Here is a 14817-nt window from a genome sequence, read left to right as displayed (position 1 = left end):
ACAAAACTCCAAATGCTTAGTTCTAAAAAAAAGAGGAGATAATTGGACATAAATTTACTTATTATAATTTAGCTGTAAAAGAGCATCCTAATGTGTTTTGCTTGTCAACCCCCATTCTTTTAACATTCATCAACTTTACAGGCTAAAAGGCAAAAATACTTGAAACCAGGTGTTTACTGTGCTAGTGGCTCTGAAAATCTGTACTTAAGCAGATGGATGCTTTGAACTAAACCCTAACAGCAACAACAATGTAAATTATGTGCTGCCACAGCTGTTGGTCTCACTGGAGCTGACGTCTGCAAAGTCATTAGGATTCATCCTCTTAATATCATGAAGTAAAGTTGTACAGTATTTGAGATGTTTCAGTCTGGACTTAAGTGGCAGACCTTCCAAACAAGCTATAGACCACCATTTCCATCCCAAGATGTTTCAAAATTAAGTACTTACTTCACTATCTGCAGTGATAAGTAGTTTTTGTTCATCACATCATACTCAGTTTAGAAAAGTAAGTAGATTAGAACTAATTATTGAAAGGGTATATGGGTTTAATAGCCAATATGTCAGTTGTTATTTTGTCATCTAAGTCTAATTGGATCCAACATTGGCAGCATGTTCCTGAGCACTAAGTGGTTTATACCCAATTATTAGATGCATGGTGTTGGCTGCAGCATGGTATTCCTCCTGCAGTACAGTGCTAATTATTGTGTGCGCTTTAATGTCAACTGCCTTGAAAAAAAAGGACTAAGCCTGGTGTCACTGCCTTCCCTAAATCGCCATCAGTCTTCCTCTTTCTCTTTTCCACCTACGCACTTTTCTACCTCCAGTTCTCTCTAATGCTTTCCCTCAGTTGCTCTCATCATCTCCTTTCCTCCCTGTCCTTTTCATTTTCCATGTAGACTCACTGTCTCTTCATTGCTGTCACAGTATGTCAGAACAGGTGGAATCAATTACTGACCCTCACAGACCTGCTCCCAACCACAACTAGCCCTTTAATTCAGGGAATTAATGAGTGATCAGTCTGCGAGATGATTTGGTATCATGAATCTCAGTCTAGTGCATGCAAAGCTGGAAAGTTGGGGGAGGGATTGTTTGACCAACCCTGCATAACTAATTATGTCCTTCCACAGAGGCAGTCAGAACAGTTCACATCTTCCCATCTTTCCTACATGCTAATCACATCTAAGGTCAACCAAAGATATAGTAGTAGCACTGTGTACTACACCCTCTATGCCACTGAAGTCGGAGGATGTCGTCCATGAGCTTAGCACCTTGACTTCCTCTGATTGTGGTGTCCGTTGGCTGTATCTTAGCATCTGCTCGGTACATGTTTATACAGTGTTTCTGGAGTGTCTCACATGTTTCTTTCCCTTTCATCCCCACTTCTTTCTTCACAGATGGAATCTCCTGTCTCCACACCAGCCCCTCCCCCCCTCCACCTCCTGTCCACCGCAGGCAACAGTGAGATTGCCTCACCGTGTGAGCAGATAATGGTGCGTACACGCTCTGTGGCAGTGAACACATCTGATGTGGCCCTGGCTACCGAACCAGAGTGCTTGGGGCCCTGTGAGCCTGGTACCAGTGTTAATCTCGAAGGCATTGTGTGGCAGGAAACTGAGGATGGTAAGTGAAGTGGTTTAAAACTCCATGTTGTAACATCTATGCAAAACAAATCAGTCTTGGACTTCAAGGAAACAAGCTACATACATATTGATAGTTCTAGCCACACTTTGCCAGTGTGTTGTATTAAAACATCAAAGAAGTGTTGGCTTTTCAAGGCTTTAGCAAAGCCTCTGTCATTTAAAAAAAATTATTGCTTGCTGTCGTAACCATAAATATTTTGCCTGCTAAAAAATAAGTAGATATGCCCTGAATGTCTAAGGACTTAGTGACGGTAACAAGAGGAGTAGTCAGCAGGAGGTTCTTATGTGGCCTTGATTTGTTTTTTGCTCTGAACTATGCAGACTGGAGTTTGTTTCATAGAGATGTGTGCTTTCAACAACCTCAGCGTACCTCATAATGCAAAACACTTTTTGCCAGCCTGCCAGTTGAGAATAGAGTTGGCTTCTTTCCTGCAGTGCGGTCCAAGTGAAATCTTAGACACTCTTGGTTTTTTCACTTTGATCAAAACTGCATCAAGCTTATTTAATTTTAAGATGTATCTCTAGCACTATCAAGTTCTGCTGGGTCTGAAAAACTGCCCTCATTTTTTGGGTTGTGCATGTGAAATAATACAAACAGTTCTTCAAAGCAGCTCGTGCTCAGTCTCTCTGCGGGCATGCTGAGTACAAATCGCCCACACATCCACAGTGCAGCTTGTTGGTTCTGTTAGAGGAACAGACCAGAAAAGGTCCCTGCCTCATCAACATTCCCAAAGCACACTCCCTGCTATTGAGTGGTTGCCCCCCTTTTCTGTCCCTCTTTTGATTTTTTTCTTTCTTTTTTTTTTTTTTTTTTTCCCCCACCAGCAGCCCTGGTCTGTCTGATTCACCCCTGTTCTGGTCTCTATTGCAGCTCTTTTCTGTTACCGAGCATTCAGCCAGTCACCCCTTGACTCTGTTTCCAAGCAAACTGAGAGAGAGCTAGTGCAAAGCAGGGGTTGGGTCAGGGGGAAAGAGAGACAAGGCTACTTCTGTTAGTGACACAAACATGGCTCATTGCCAACACCAGTACTATGTTTGTGCTCCCTCATTCTCTGCATCCCACAGAGTGATTGACCCTCTCCCTTACCCTGCCCCCCTTCCTTTTCCCATCCAAGTCTGTCCTTTGCCTGCACTCACTCTCTCAAAGCTGCTATTTTGGCTGAAATAGGTAGTGGTTTGGCCTGATGGAGCTGTGTTTTCTTCTGATTCTACACTATCTGGCTCAGTAGGGAAGAGGCTGGTGGGAGCTTTTGAGAGGTTTTAAAAGTCATGTGGTGGAGAGGGAAGGTAGGATTATGTTGTGGGAATGGGAGCACTTAGCAGGTGTAGCGCATGGGTTGGTATGAACATCAGCACTGAGGAGACCAACAGTGTTTTCAGTATTTAATCCCCTTTTCTATCTTTGACGCCTGTTTTAGTTTTTTAGTCTCAGACAAAACCTTTATCGGGTAACGGCAATCTGGGGAAAATAAAAATCATGTGATAAAGGATGAAGCAACAGTGAGGATGTAACAATGAGATTGCCCTCAGTTGTCTGTTATACATTCGTCTGTGTTAAAATACACCCTTATTCCTATGTTGTTTTCTGTTCTATCAGTTTATTATAGCTGTTGGAATCAGCTGTAGTTTCTTGTTGTAGGAGAAACACTGCTGTGGCTGAAACGTTTTTCTCTACCCCAGGTAACTATGTAATTTTCAGTTTTAGGTGTCATATAAACAGTCATCATAGTAGCTGGAAATAGATGAGGTAATCTGGACCAAATTTCTAAGGGGGCACTTCTCCTTAGCCTCCTTTGTATTACATTTTGCACACTACATTAAACAACACAGAGATGTGTATTTCTTCTACATCATTTTAATAGTACAAGCTCCTAACAACCCACTGGCTATCTTCAAATGAAAGTGACCTAGATGCTGCCTATGTCAAACTGCGTTGCCATTCTGTTGTTTTTCCCTAAGAGACCTATGAATGCAGACTTCTCTCAATATGGGGCTACTGAACAAATGAGAACCAAATGAGGAAATCAAGCAAATGCAGGCACTGTACCAAGGAAGAGCAACAAACAAAGGCCCCAAAGACATAGCAGAGGCATTGTGATTAGCAGTGAAGTTGAGCAGTCCCCCACTTCTCTGCATGACAAGTCTCATACAGAGCTCTTTAGGCATGCACTGTGTGTGCGCGCGTTTCATTTAGCATGCCAACCAACAGCTGCTTCATCACCTCCGCCTTTCGGCCTTGTGGGAGTAAATAAACAACAGGCTCCCAGTAATTGTCTGTGCCTCACCCGACTCTCAAAGTGCCAGAGAAAGAAACCGATGAGGGGGAAGCAAGTGTCACCTCACAAAATGTGATCATAGAAACTGCTCCTTTGGTCAGAGCTGACAAGAATCTTGGCTGATATGGTCGAACACATTTTTCATCGTGGTTAACTGGAGCACAGATGTGGTAGCATTTTTGGCTTAATGTGGATACTGCGAAAATTTAAAGAGGAGCCTGAATTTAACGAGCCTTAAAGCTTTTAAACAGAAAGTTTGATGCATTTTAGCCTGTGTATGATTTAAATAGATAACGTGGTAATGGGAAAATGAGTCTTTGTCATTTAGTCAGTCTGGAGGCAAGTGGAACATAGGCAGGCGGGCGGGGGATTGTGTGTGGTATTTTAAGACCCAGCACTGACACAGATCCATTCGGCACAGACAAGGCAGTTGCATCTCCCAGGGTCATGTCAGCAGAGCAATGGGCCAACCCCTCCCAGGCTTAACATGCTGATACCTCCAAATGTCATCTCTAAAATGCTGGAGAAGTTTATTGCTCTTGAAACACAGCCCAGAATGGCTTTGCTCCTGCTCAAGGGTAGAGGGAACATAGAGGGGGCCCCTTTGGCCAAACACTGCAGCTCAATGCCACTGTCCCCCCAACCTCACACTCACACACGAGCCTCCCCTGCAACATACTTTACATCATTGTACTGAAATAATTATTACTTAATAAACATTTAAGATATTTATTTTTCTTTTTTCTCTGTTTCTCTGACCCTTGAAACAACACTGAGCATCATCAGAAAGCCTGTAGCTCTTTGCCAGGCCAATGAGCAAGAAGAGGAGGGAATGAAAAATCAATCACAAAAGACCAAATTCCTTTAACAGAAGTGGACATGTTGAAAATAAAAAAATAAAGTGATGCATGTTTTTCTTTCTCTAGCTAGTTCTCTGCAGATTTTCATTTGCCAGGTCCTTGGCTACATTTATTTTCCACCACACTAAGGCACTTTTTACCTTATACAGTCTTCACTGTCCAAGAGTGGAAGTTGTCAGGAAAAACAACTCTACAGCAGCATGTTGTAAAAATGAACCGGTTTCCTTAAATATATGGTTGAAGTAATACTGAGCAAGAAACCTAATATGTAAAATGGCTTCTGAAAGTATTCATACTCAAACAAATTTCATTTTTAATTGATTTCCATTTTGCCCAACATTTAAAACTTAATAATAACAAAGTAAATGTTCAAAATGGATGCTGTCGTCTTTTTTTGTGTGGTTATCTTGTCATAACAGTATATTTATCTCATTATCTGCAGTGGTAGTGTCCTGCGCACATCGATGCGCAATGAGCACACTGAATTTACCGGTGTCCATACACCCTCTACATTGAGTAAATTGCGAGCAAATGATACCAGGCTGCTAAAAAAAAAACAACCACGCACCTCAACACTCATCAATCGGTTTACTGCCCTTTTTTTCCCCCCAGTGGAACAGATTAGAGGCAAATTAATCCAGTACCTCCAGATCCTGCTCTATTTGCAGTTTTTCTGCATTTTCATGTTTTATTTTGAAAATGCTTTACAGCAGTTTTGATGGTGTGATTTTACAGCATGAGAGAGTAGAAAACTGATAAAGCATTGAATTGATGTAGGCTGATATTAAACATCAGTTATTTGTTGATGCAGAGAGTTATTTTACAGTTATGGCACCTTTGGGGTATCTGCTGCCTTTAATATGACTATTTTTAAATCATTTATCTCTATGTGGTAAAAGGTTCTGGGGCTGCTGATGAATGAGAGGCTGGAATTGAGCTTCACACAATCACATATTCTCCTCCTTTGAAGGAACAAAAATGGCAGTGCATCATTTTGGTGTGCTCCAAACACAGCCAGACAGCATCTGATAGAATGGCACTGACGCTGACCACAGACTGTTTCACATGGACAAAGAAAACCAAAGAATAGGGATGCACTTTTAAAGGAGTTTTTCAAACAGCATTTAAAGAACTCTGGGTGTTCTTGAAAGGTTTTCTGCTTTGATGAGACAAAAAGTTCTGCACTGGCTTTGAGAACCTGGCTGCTAAAACTAAACCTCATGCATATCTGTGGAGAAATCTAAAGGTTGCAGGTCACAGATACGTTCTGTCCAGTCTGACTTTGATAGGATTCCTCAGAAAGAATGGTGAAGACCACTTTGAGGTGTAAAAGGTTTATAGAGACTTACTTTATTCAGCATTTGAGAAGTAGTTAAGTGAGCTGTACTATTTTGATAAAACCAAGTTGTCCATTTTGCCAATTAGATTCTGTATTTGGTGAAAAGCATGCACTTAACATTACAAACCCACCATATCCACCATGAAGCATGGTGGTGGCAGCATACTTCTGTGGGGATGTATCTCTGCAGCAGGCTTGTAAAGGAAGATGAGTAATCTGCAAAAGAACTGAAACCAGGAGAAGATACGTTTTCCAGCAATACAGTGACCCCAAGCATACAGTCAGAGCTAAACATAAATGGTATGAAAAGAATTTTCACGTTATAGGGTGGCCAAGTCGGAGCTCCGATCAATGCAATTGAGAGGTTGTGATTGGGCTTGAAAAGGACTGTTCACTCCCAGTTCCTGTGCAGACAGAGCTTGAGAGGGAAAGTTTGCAAAGTCCAGACTTGTGAAGCTGATTGAGACCAATCCATGCACACTTAATGCTGTAATTGCTGTCTAAGGTGTATCTACTAAATACTGACTTGAAGCGGGGGTGACTACTTATCACCTATTTTCAGTTTTGTTTTGTTTTTTAATTAATTCAGACCACTTTATAGAGATGTTTTCACTTTGACATGAGGCACTAAGTCTTTTTCTAATCAATAGTGTAACAAGACTACTAACAGTGTGGATTTAACAAGTCAACATATATGGAAACTGTTTCTTGCCATACTGCAAATTATTAGTACAAATTATATACAGGACAAATGGATGTAAGGTTAGTAAATACACAAAATATATATTTTTGCATGTGTTGCAGCTGCTGTTTAGTACATTGTAAGATTAAACATGTACTGAGTTTTGTGCGTGCGTGTGTGTCTGGAGAGACAAACTGCTGCATGTGGCTGATAATGCTGGAACTACATGGAAAGCATACTAATGCTTTCTTTCTTTGCCTCTCAGTGGTATAAGAGAATTGACCTTCTCAGAAGCTGTTATTCTAGTGACTGAGTGACTTTGCACTTTTACCTCTTATCAACTGGAATAATGCCTGACATTTTTAGACATGGATAATGTAAAGGCTTTAAAATTGAATCTAAGATGAAATATTTTACTATTCCCTTGTTGCAGTTGTGTAATTCATAATGGGGAGTAAGAACCAGAAAAAGATACCCTAAACAATTGTTAGATTAAAAGTATTATTAAAATTAATGTTTGCTATTTAATGGCATTAATGCTATTTTTTACAAAAATATTGATTATTGGGCAGCACGTTGTAGTGGTTAGTGTTGCCACCTCACACCTATACACATTCACTTCCTGGCTGTGGCTTTTTTGTGTGGAGATTGCATGCTCTCCCTGTGCTTGCATGGGTTTCCACTAGGTGCTCTGGTTTCCTCCCACAGTCCAGAGACATGCATGTTAGGTTAGTTGCTAAATTGCCTGTGTGAATGTGGGTGTGAAAGGTTGTCTGTGTATGTATTTCTGTGTTGGCCCTGAGATAGGTTGGTGATTTGTACAGGGTGTACCCTGCCTCTTGCCCAGTGACAGCTGGGATAGGCTCCAACACCCTTGTGACCCTAAACAGGATATGCATGGATATTTGTTGTTAAAATTAGTAATGTAAGAAAGAAAGGGCCACACCCCTTAGTAAACACTAATCTTCATTATGTTAGAAATAAGCTAAGTTTAAAATTACAAACAATTGGTGTAGCTGCTTTCAGAATCTGAGCAAAGCATAAACAGTTTGAATCTCTCTTGTAGAGCTACGTTTGCTACCATTGGAAAGCCTATTGAGTACTTGTGGAAAAACACAAGATACACAATTTATTTCTGTCCAGTAAGCTTTGCTATTCAAAACAAGTATTAAAACAACAGTATTAGTATGTGGTCCTAGATTCGTTTCATATATGATCTTGCCATGCAACTGACTTCAAATGAGAATTCATTGTCTGTAGGAGACATCTCCTACACGCTGTGTTGACTGTCAGGGAATGGCACTGCCATCTTGTAAAGACTGGCTAAAAAGTTTGTGGTTGGTTCAAATTTGATGAAGATAGGACAAAGGTAAGGTGGCACTCCACTACTGATTGGTTGAGGCAGCAGCACTGGCAAAAAAATCCATCTATAGTTACCTTTTAAATCAAAATAGTTGTGAATAAATTGTATTCTGATCAATCAGATATTTGGTTAATTGTTTCAGCTTTATAATGTACTTTCACTATTACTTGCAAATAAACATAGCACTTAAAACAATAAGGGCTATATTCTACTATACAATTACTATGTCTACAGCTATCAGTGGGTCATATAAATCAACCTAAATTCCTGTTTGCCCAGGATTTAAGATGAGTTCAGTCTTAGAACTTTCAGCTATAACACTGCCATATAATCGTACAAGCTCAGCTTTATTTCATACACCATTAGTACAGAAAAACTCCTAAAACTGGGTTGGAAACATGCTCAGACACTTGAATGTGCAAACGCTTCATTTGTCATTGTTAAAGTTATTGCTCATGGCAGCACCAGGCTACCGTTTATCTTGTCTCTGTAATAAATACTGACACACTTTTTCAGATTGTTCTCACCTTTTTGTCTACATGCAACTGTGTTAGTTGTTTGTAGTGTAGAGGAAAGGAAGATGAGCATATGTTTTGTAAAGCAGGTTGTGAAATCTTTCAGTATTTGCATTAGAATTTGACTGTGTAGAATGGTTGATGATTGCTGGTAATTCTTTTTATATGTTTTGTGTGTTTTTTTTTATAACTGTTGAATAACTTTGTTGTAAAACAAAATCTTTGTCGCATTTCTACATAATCAGAAACCATAATTTGATATTTGTAAGAACATCTATATGATCATGTGACACCCGATCATTACACAGAAATGATCTAACCGATTTGACAGGGTCAGTCAGTGAAAATGCCATTAACCCCACTAAATTCTTGTTGACTTGGAGAAAAGCAGAGGTCAGACAATGAACCCATGACCCTCACCAGTGGCAGAGAATCTGATATTTTGACCACATTGCAGCCTAATGTAATGTGTTAGGAATAGAGGAGACGGGGGCAGTCACCCATGCAGCACACAACCTACTCGTGGCTTAATTGTCACCCGAAAAATACCCACTTGTCCAAGAAATCCTAAAATGTGCACTGTGGAGTTTGGTGCTGCCATTTGCTGTTAGACAACATTTATAGGAAAGGAGTAGTAACCCCACAGGCCAATTCCCCCCATTAATGTAGACTTCACTTAGCTGTCCTGGGTGACCCGAAAGAAACCGTCACTAAAGGGGGATGGGTTAGGGTCCTCGGAAGTAGGCTTGCTCTAAATCACTCCAACCCTATTTCTTCACCCTTCAACCCTCCCAAAGCAAACAAAACTCAATTGAACTGCAGTTCCAAAGAGCAAGTTTTATTTGTAATCTTCTGAACTCATATCAACAAGTCAAGTGAAAAGAGAGAGACTGTGTCTTACACAAACAAAATATTTAACTCGCTGTGTTTGTAAACAAATTGGTCATGCATCGAAGTCATCTGGGTTCCTTGTATAATTTGCTTTCTGCCACAGGAAAATTTGTTTGGGGCTTTTCGTGAAGGTTTTTCATAATTAGACACACATGATGTTGAGATATTTGCTTTAACAGCATTAGAAGTAGTACAGTTTCATCCTAGAAACGATTTTTTAAAAAACTGTAACTAAACCTTGATCGTGAAAAATTCAAAATCTTCACAAAATGCATTGCTTTGTCTTGTGCTACAAACTGAGTAGTCTCCTTACATCACCACTGGGAGCAGGGGTGAATAACCACCGTGTTTTTGCTCACCAGAAAAACAAGAAGACAACTCCTCATTTGAAAATAATAACTTGAAAACAGTGATGGAAAAGTGGGGACTTGTGCTTTACTGTGCATGTCTACTTTTACAAGACAATATATGTATTTATTTTGTTTTGAAATTAAATCTGTACTTGTGTATAAATAGTAAGGTACAATTAGTTGACATAAAACTAATTGTTTACTTAGAACTAATTAGTATCTCTATAATATAATTAGGACAAGAAGAAACATGTAAAATCATATTGGTGGTCTGGAAACTGAATTTTAAAATTTGATCCAACCTTAGAGTCAGCAATGAAAAGCCTTGTTATTTATCAATGGAAGAGGAGTATGATATAATAAGTTTGTATGGCGTTTTCAGCTAACGTAAGATATACAACCTATACCAATGGGAAGGCTTAAACAGCATGAAATTAAAGTGTGGTACTATTTCTTTAACCATTTAACCATTTCTGTAATTCCATGCATCATTTAGGTTAGGAAGCAACTTTAAATGTCCTTGAGGTGTCACATGTGATATTCACTGAACTACTTCATTAGTATTCACCTCAGATTGCCACATCTGCAGGTGACCTAGAAGCCAAAGGCGACTCTGATAGTATTATAGAGTCCCATGACTTTAAAACATGGGAGGGTTGCCACAACAAAGCCCACACACACACGCACATTAGTACATTTCCAATTAGAGGATGCTATGGGTCCAAAAACCTGGACCTGATCTATAACGAAAAATTTACAGGAATCTGACTTGCCTTAATTTGCTTTCAGAAATCAGAAGATAACCCGAACATAGTCGGGTCCAACACAAATATATGTCGATAAATAGATTTGATCCAAAATATACTTGATCATACTCTAACAGAGAAAATACAGTTATACCAGCAGAAGTGTTATGTCTTGTGGTTTAATTGTATTCATTGCCAAGTATTCATGATGGAAAAGAGCTGCAATGTAATAAAAATAAGTTCTAAGAATTAGACTACAATAATTTCATTATTTGCTTCAAAGATATTTGTCAAAAGATGTTAATCTTTTCCACTGAAGGGGCCTGGTGGTGCCAGTCCCAAGCCTGGATAAAAATGGGAGGGTTCCATAAGGAAGGGCATAAAAACTGGGCCAAATCAACCGCTGTGGCAACCCTGAACTCACAAGATAAGCCTGGAAGGACAAAAAAAAAAACTGTACTAGAATGCGAAACAGTGACTAAATATATTTTGTTATATAAATATCTGACCTCGTTTAAATTTAAATTTAATTTTTTAAATACTCATTTTGGAATTGAAAGAAGGAATCGATGAGAACTGAATTTGCTAAGAAAAACTAGAATTTGAGTTGATAAGACTCAAAGGATACCCAACCCTAACCTCTACATCCAGCATCTTTGAGTAATTGCATTTTATTGGGTGCTTAAAAATTAAAATACCACATGAAATATTTCTAGCAAATTAGTCAGTGTTTTGTTGGCAGTATACATGCTCGGTAAGATTGATTATGACTTGATCACTTTTAGCCACCTTCCAGCCGATATTAGTTGAGGGAAGAGGACCATTTCTTCAGAACAAGTATGAGACAAACTAGACAAATTCCTTGAAGCCAAAATTCAGACCTGAATAATGATGAAAAATCTTGCAGTGGCTTAAAAAAATTGTACGTAGTTTATATAGTTTGTGTACAAGAATTCTAGCAAATCGAAACCTTAATTTGCTAAGTTCACTAAGCCCAAACCAGTGTTGACTTGGGTTGAACTACGACCATGTCAGAATAAGTGCTAGTTTAGAAATGTTATTTAGGAATTACAACTAATAATATAATTTTCTAACTCATTACTTGAGAAAGCAGGGAAGACTGTATCCTGCACATCATGAAAGGCTAGTCATTTGTCCCCTTTGATTTACATCCTGTCATGACCAGCTGCCACAGCCATTTTGTGATGGGGGTGTTTAGAGACCTCAGGGGGTGTGCTGTTGAAGGCATTCTAAAAAAGGTCTGGACACTTGATGTGACAGAAATCTGAACTCAAGGACGTCATTACTATCTTGCACACAAAACCCTTTACAATTGGATGTAGCTTTGATCAAGCACTCCTGTTTACTGTAATGTAAAGGCAGATAGTTGTGACCAGGTGTCAGCAGGTTCCTGTAAACATATATAAATGCCTTATACACTCAATTGCTTTATGCCAGAGGCAACAGGAGAAAAAGTAGGTCTGAACTTAGACTTGTGTGTGGTAGGGGAAACGATTGTAAGCCAAGGATGGTTATACCATTGAAAAGAGGAAATGAGAATGTTGTTGAAGGAGAAGGGGAAAGTGGGGTGAGCAGGAGAGGTTTCCTAAGCCAAAAAAATGCTTGGAAGGATGGAAGCTGCCAGCCAGCATTCCTGTACCATTAGATAAGTTAGCTCACTGCAGCCTTCAGTTTCTCTGCAGTGCTGAAGTGGCAAGTTGAGGTCAACACTGGGTAGTGAGGGGATGCTGGGTGTAATAAATGAAGAATGTTTTTGTGCATTGTCATTACTCCTGATCCTGTGAAGCTTTTTTGTTGATGGTTTCCTTTTGAATTTAAAATCTGCAAATGATCATAATCTGTCTCTACCATGCTGTCCATTTAAAATGGCCCTTTTAGCTGTTTTTTGGATATTATGCAAGCTGTTTGGAAATTAAGAGTATCTGGGTGTAGAAACAAACATATTGTTGTGTGATCTTCTTGAAATAATTTTAGATATTGATTGCAAGGTCAGGTATTATACTTACCACCACTCAGACTGTTTAGTTCACACAGAGAGCTGCAAAATTCTCACTAGGCAAATGGCAACACAGAAGCTACTGAGAGTGGCAGAATGCAACATTATTCAGGAGAGTTTCTTGCAAACTGAGTTACAGTCTGTCAAACTCAACTGTTTGTGTTGAAATGACTTAACCAAGAAGCTTGTTGCTTGTTTTCATGAAGCTGTGGTAGTAGATCTGTAGAAAATGTCTGGGCTGCAAAGTCAGACAGAGGACTGCGTTACATATTTGCACCAAAAAGATGCTCCTACAGGAAAATCTCCAGTACGGTGAGAGAGCTTATTTACGTGGAAAAGATGTTCTAGTGTTTGCCAGTAGTATGATCTTTCTTGATGAGACCTCCAGTGGTGCTAGTATTTAATAGAGGCTCCACAATGTACTGACTGTTAAGTTTGTTTAAAGTAGTTTAGAAAGTAAAAAGTCATTCCTATGTGACTTCACATAGGAATGAGGCCAGATCAACACATGATGAAGCAGCCGTAATGTATACTTTTCTCGTGTATCGCAGACTGTTATACATTAATCTCACTCTAATATAGTACCTTTGTTTACAGAAAACAGAAAATGTTTCTGTCTAAAGAGACTTTTTGTCGTAGTAAATACAAAATAAATGGCCTCTTTTATTCTTTGTCCTACAGGGATGCTTGTAGTCAACGTTACTTGGCGAAACAAGACGTATGTGGGCACCCTGTTGGACTGTACACGGCATGACTGGGCTCCCCCAAGGTAAGAATCTATTTTTGTTTAAACCAGAGAAAAACAGCAGGGTGTAGTAATATTCAAATATGTTGTGTATATAATGTTTGTTTAAATAAAAGTGCTTGGTATTGTTAAAAAAGGCTTCATTCACAGATTTTGCCTAGACTTCATGAAGAAATTACTGTTTCACATTCACAAATGTCAAGGTAGAAGAAAGTTCCCGATTTCCATGAATCATTGATGCAGTCGCTTTATCCAAGCTTCAGTTGGGTTCTTTTTTGGTACATATTCATATTCTGTGTGACATGAATCTGCTACAGTAGCATCAGCTCAAGGATTTATACCCTAATGCATAGGCTTGCCTGTGTTCAGCTGGACTTTCTATGTTAGTCTTTATCTCAAGCCTGGGGAAATGGGATTCATTGGCAAACAGCTGATGTCCCGGGAGGTTGTAGTGGAAATAGAAAGCTACTCTAACAAGCCAGATTGCAGAATCCAATTACTGGACTAATAGCTTTTGTAAAATATTCCCTATCACAAAGGGTGCATTTTCTTAAATCAGTGTTATGTAGGTGGTAGCTCAAGGTATTTAAATTTTATTGGAATTTACAGTTGTTATGCAAAATACACAGCTTGTGGAAAATACATTTTTAAGCATTTGCTTTTAAATAAAAAACACCTGCACTGTTCTGAAAATATGTCTAAGTTTGAGAGGCATGCTTGTGCAATGTCCAAGTGCAATTGGAAAAGAAAATCTAAAGGAAAGCAATGAATGGAAGAATCATACTACTGTATCGTACTAAATCACAACAATATGTAGTGAGGTTTGCATTGTAAGTGAAGTTTATTGGGTTGTATTTGCGCCGAAATAATCACACTTTGCAGCACAACTACATTAGGGACACACCATGAATAATTCAAAACGCTTTCAACCAACTGAATATGAACTTGGACTTGTAATGAGTCTAAATTCCACTACCACTGTTAGACTACGGATGTATTCACATCCCCTGCTGGTTCTGAAATTGTTTAGGGAGACTTGTGGAGGAAGCCGTGAGTCATACCAACACAGTGTCTCTCTTTGTCACAGATTGCTAACCTTCACTGCTGTGCAGAAAGATAATTACATTACTGTTGTGGAGAGCGAAGGCCAAACTGGTATTTTGAATAACTGTTTTGATTACACAGAAGCTACAATGTTCACTGCTATGAATGATGTTTACTTATTTTTTTATTTAAAAAAAAAATCATGGCTTTGTTTAAAGTTCTTGCATAGTTATTTAACTCACTCATACTGCACAAAATATCAGATTCAAATGATTGGGATTACAGGCAGAAAAATAGTATGCAAAAGTTTATATTATTGCCATTTTTTTGTTGAAAGCTCCAGTTAATA

At 39.0% G+C, this 14817-nt stretch overlaps 1 protein-coding gene across 3 annotated transcripts in view; it reads left to right on the top strand.

Moving 5' to 3' along the window:
* LOC137118899 (zinc finger protein 609-like) overlaps positions 1 to 14817 on the top strand; it is a 69498-nt gene that overhangs the window by 45222 nt on the left and 9459 nt on the right. For all 3 annotated transcript variants that reach the window (XM_067495802.1, XM_067495801.1, XM_067495804.1), the window contains exons 3-4: positions 1395 to 1620; positions 13361 to 13448. In XM_067495802.1, the coding sequence (XP_067351903.1) occupies positions 1395 to 1620; positions 13361 to 13448 (314 nt within the window). The remainder of the gene's footprint in view (positions 1 to 1394; positions 1621 to 13360; positions 13449 to 14817) is intronic.

The sequence above is a fragment of the Channa argus genome, chromosome 2, assembly GCF_033026475.1.
Source record: "Channa argus isolate prfri chromosome 2, Channa argus male v1.0, whole genome shotgun sequence".
NCBI lineage: Eukaryota > Metazoa > Chordata > Actinopteri > Anabantiformes > Channidae > Channa > Channa argus.
The sequence above is the reverse complement of the archived record's forward strand: the minus strand, read 5'-3'. Positions and strand labels throughout refer to the sequence as shown.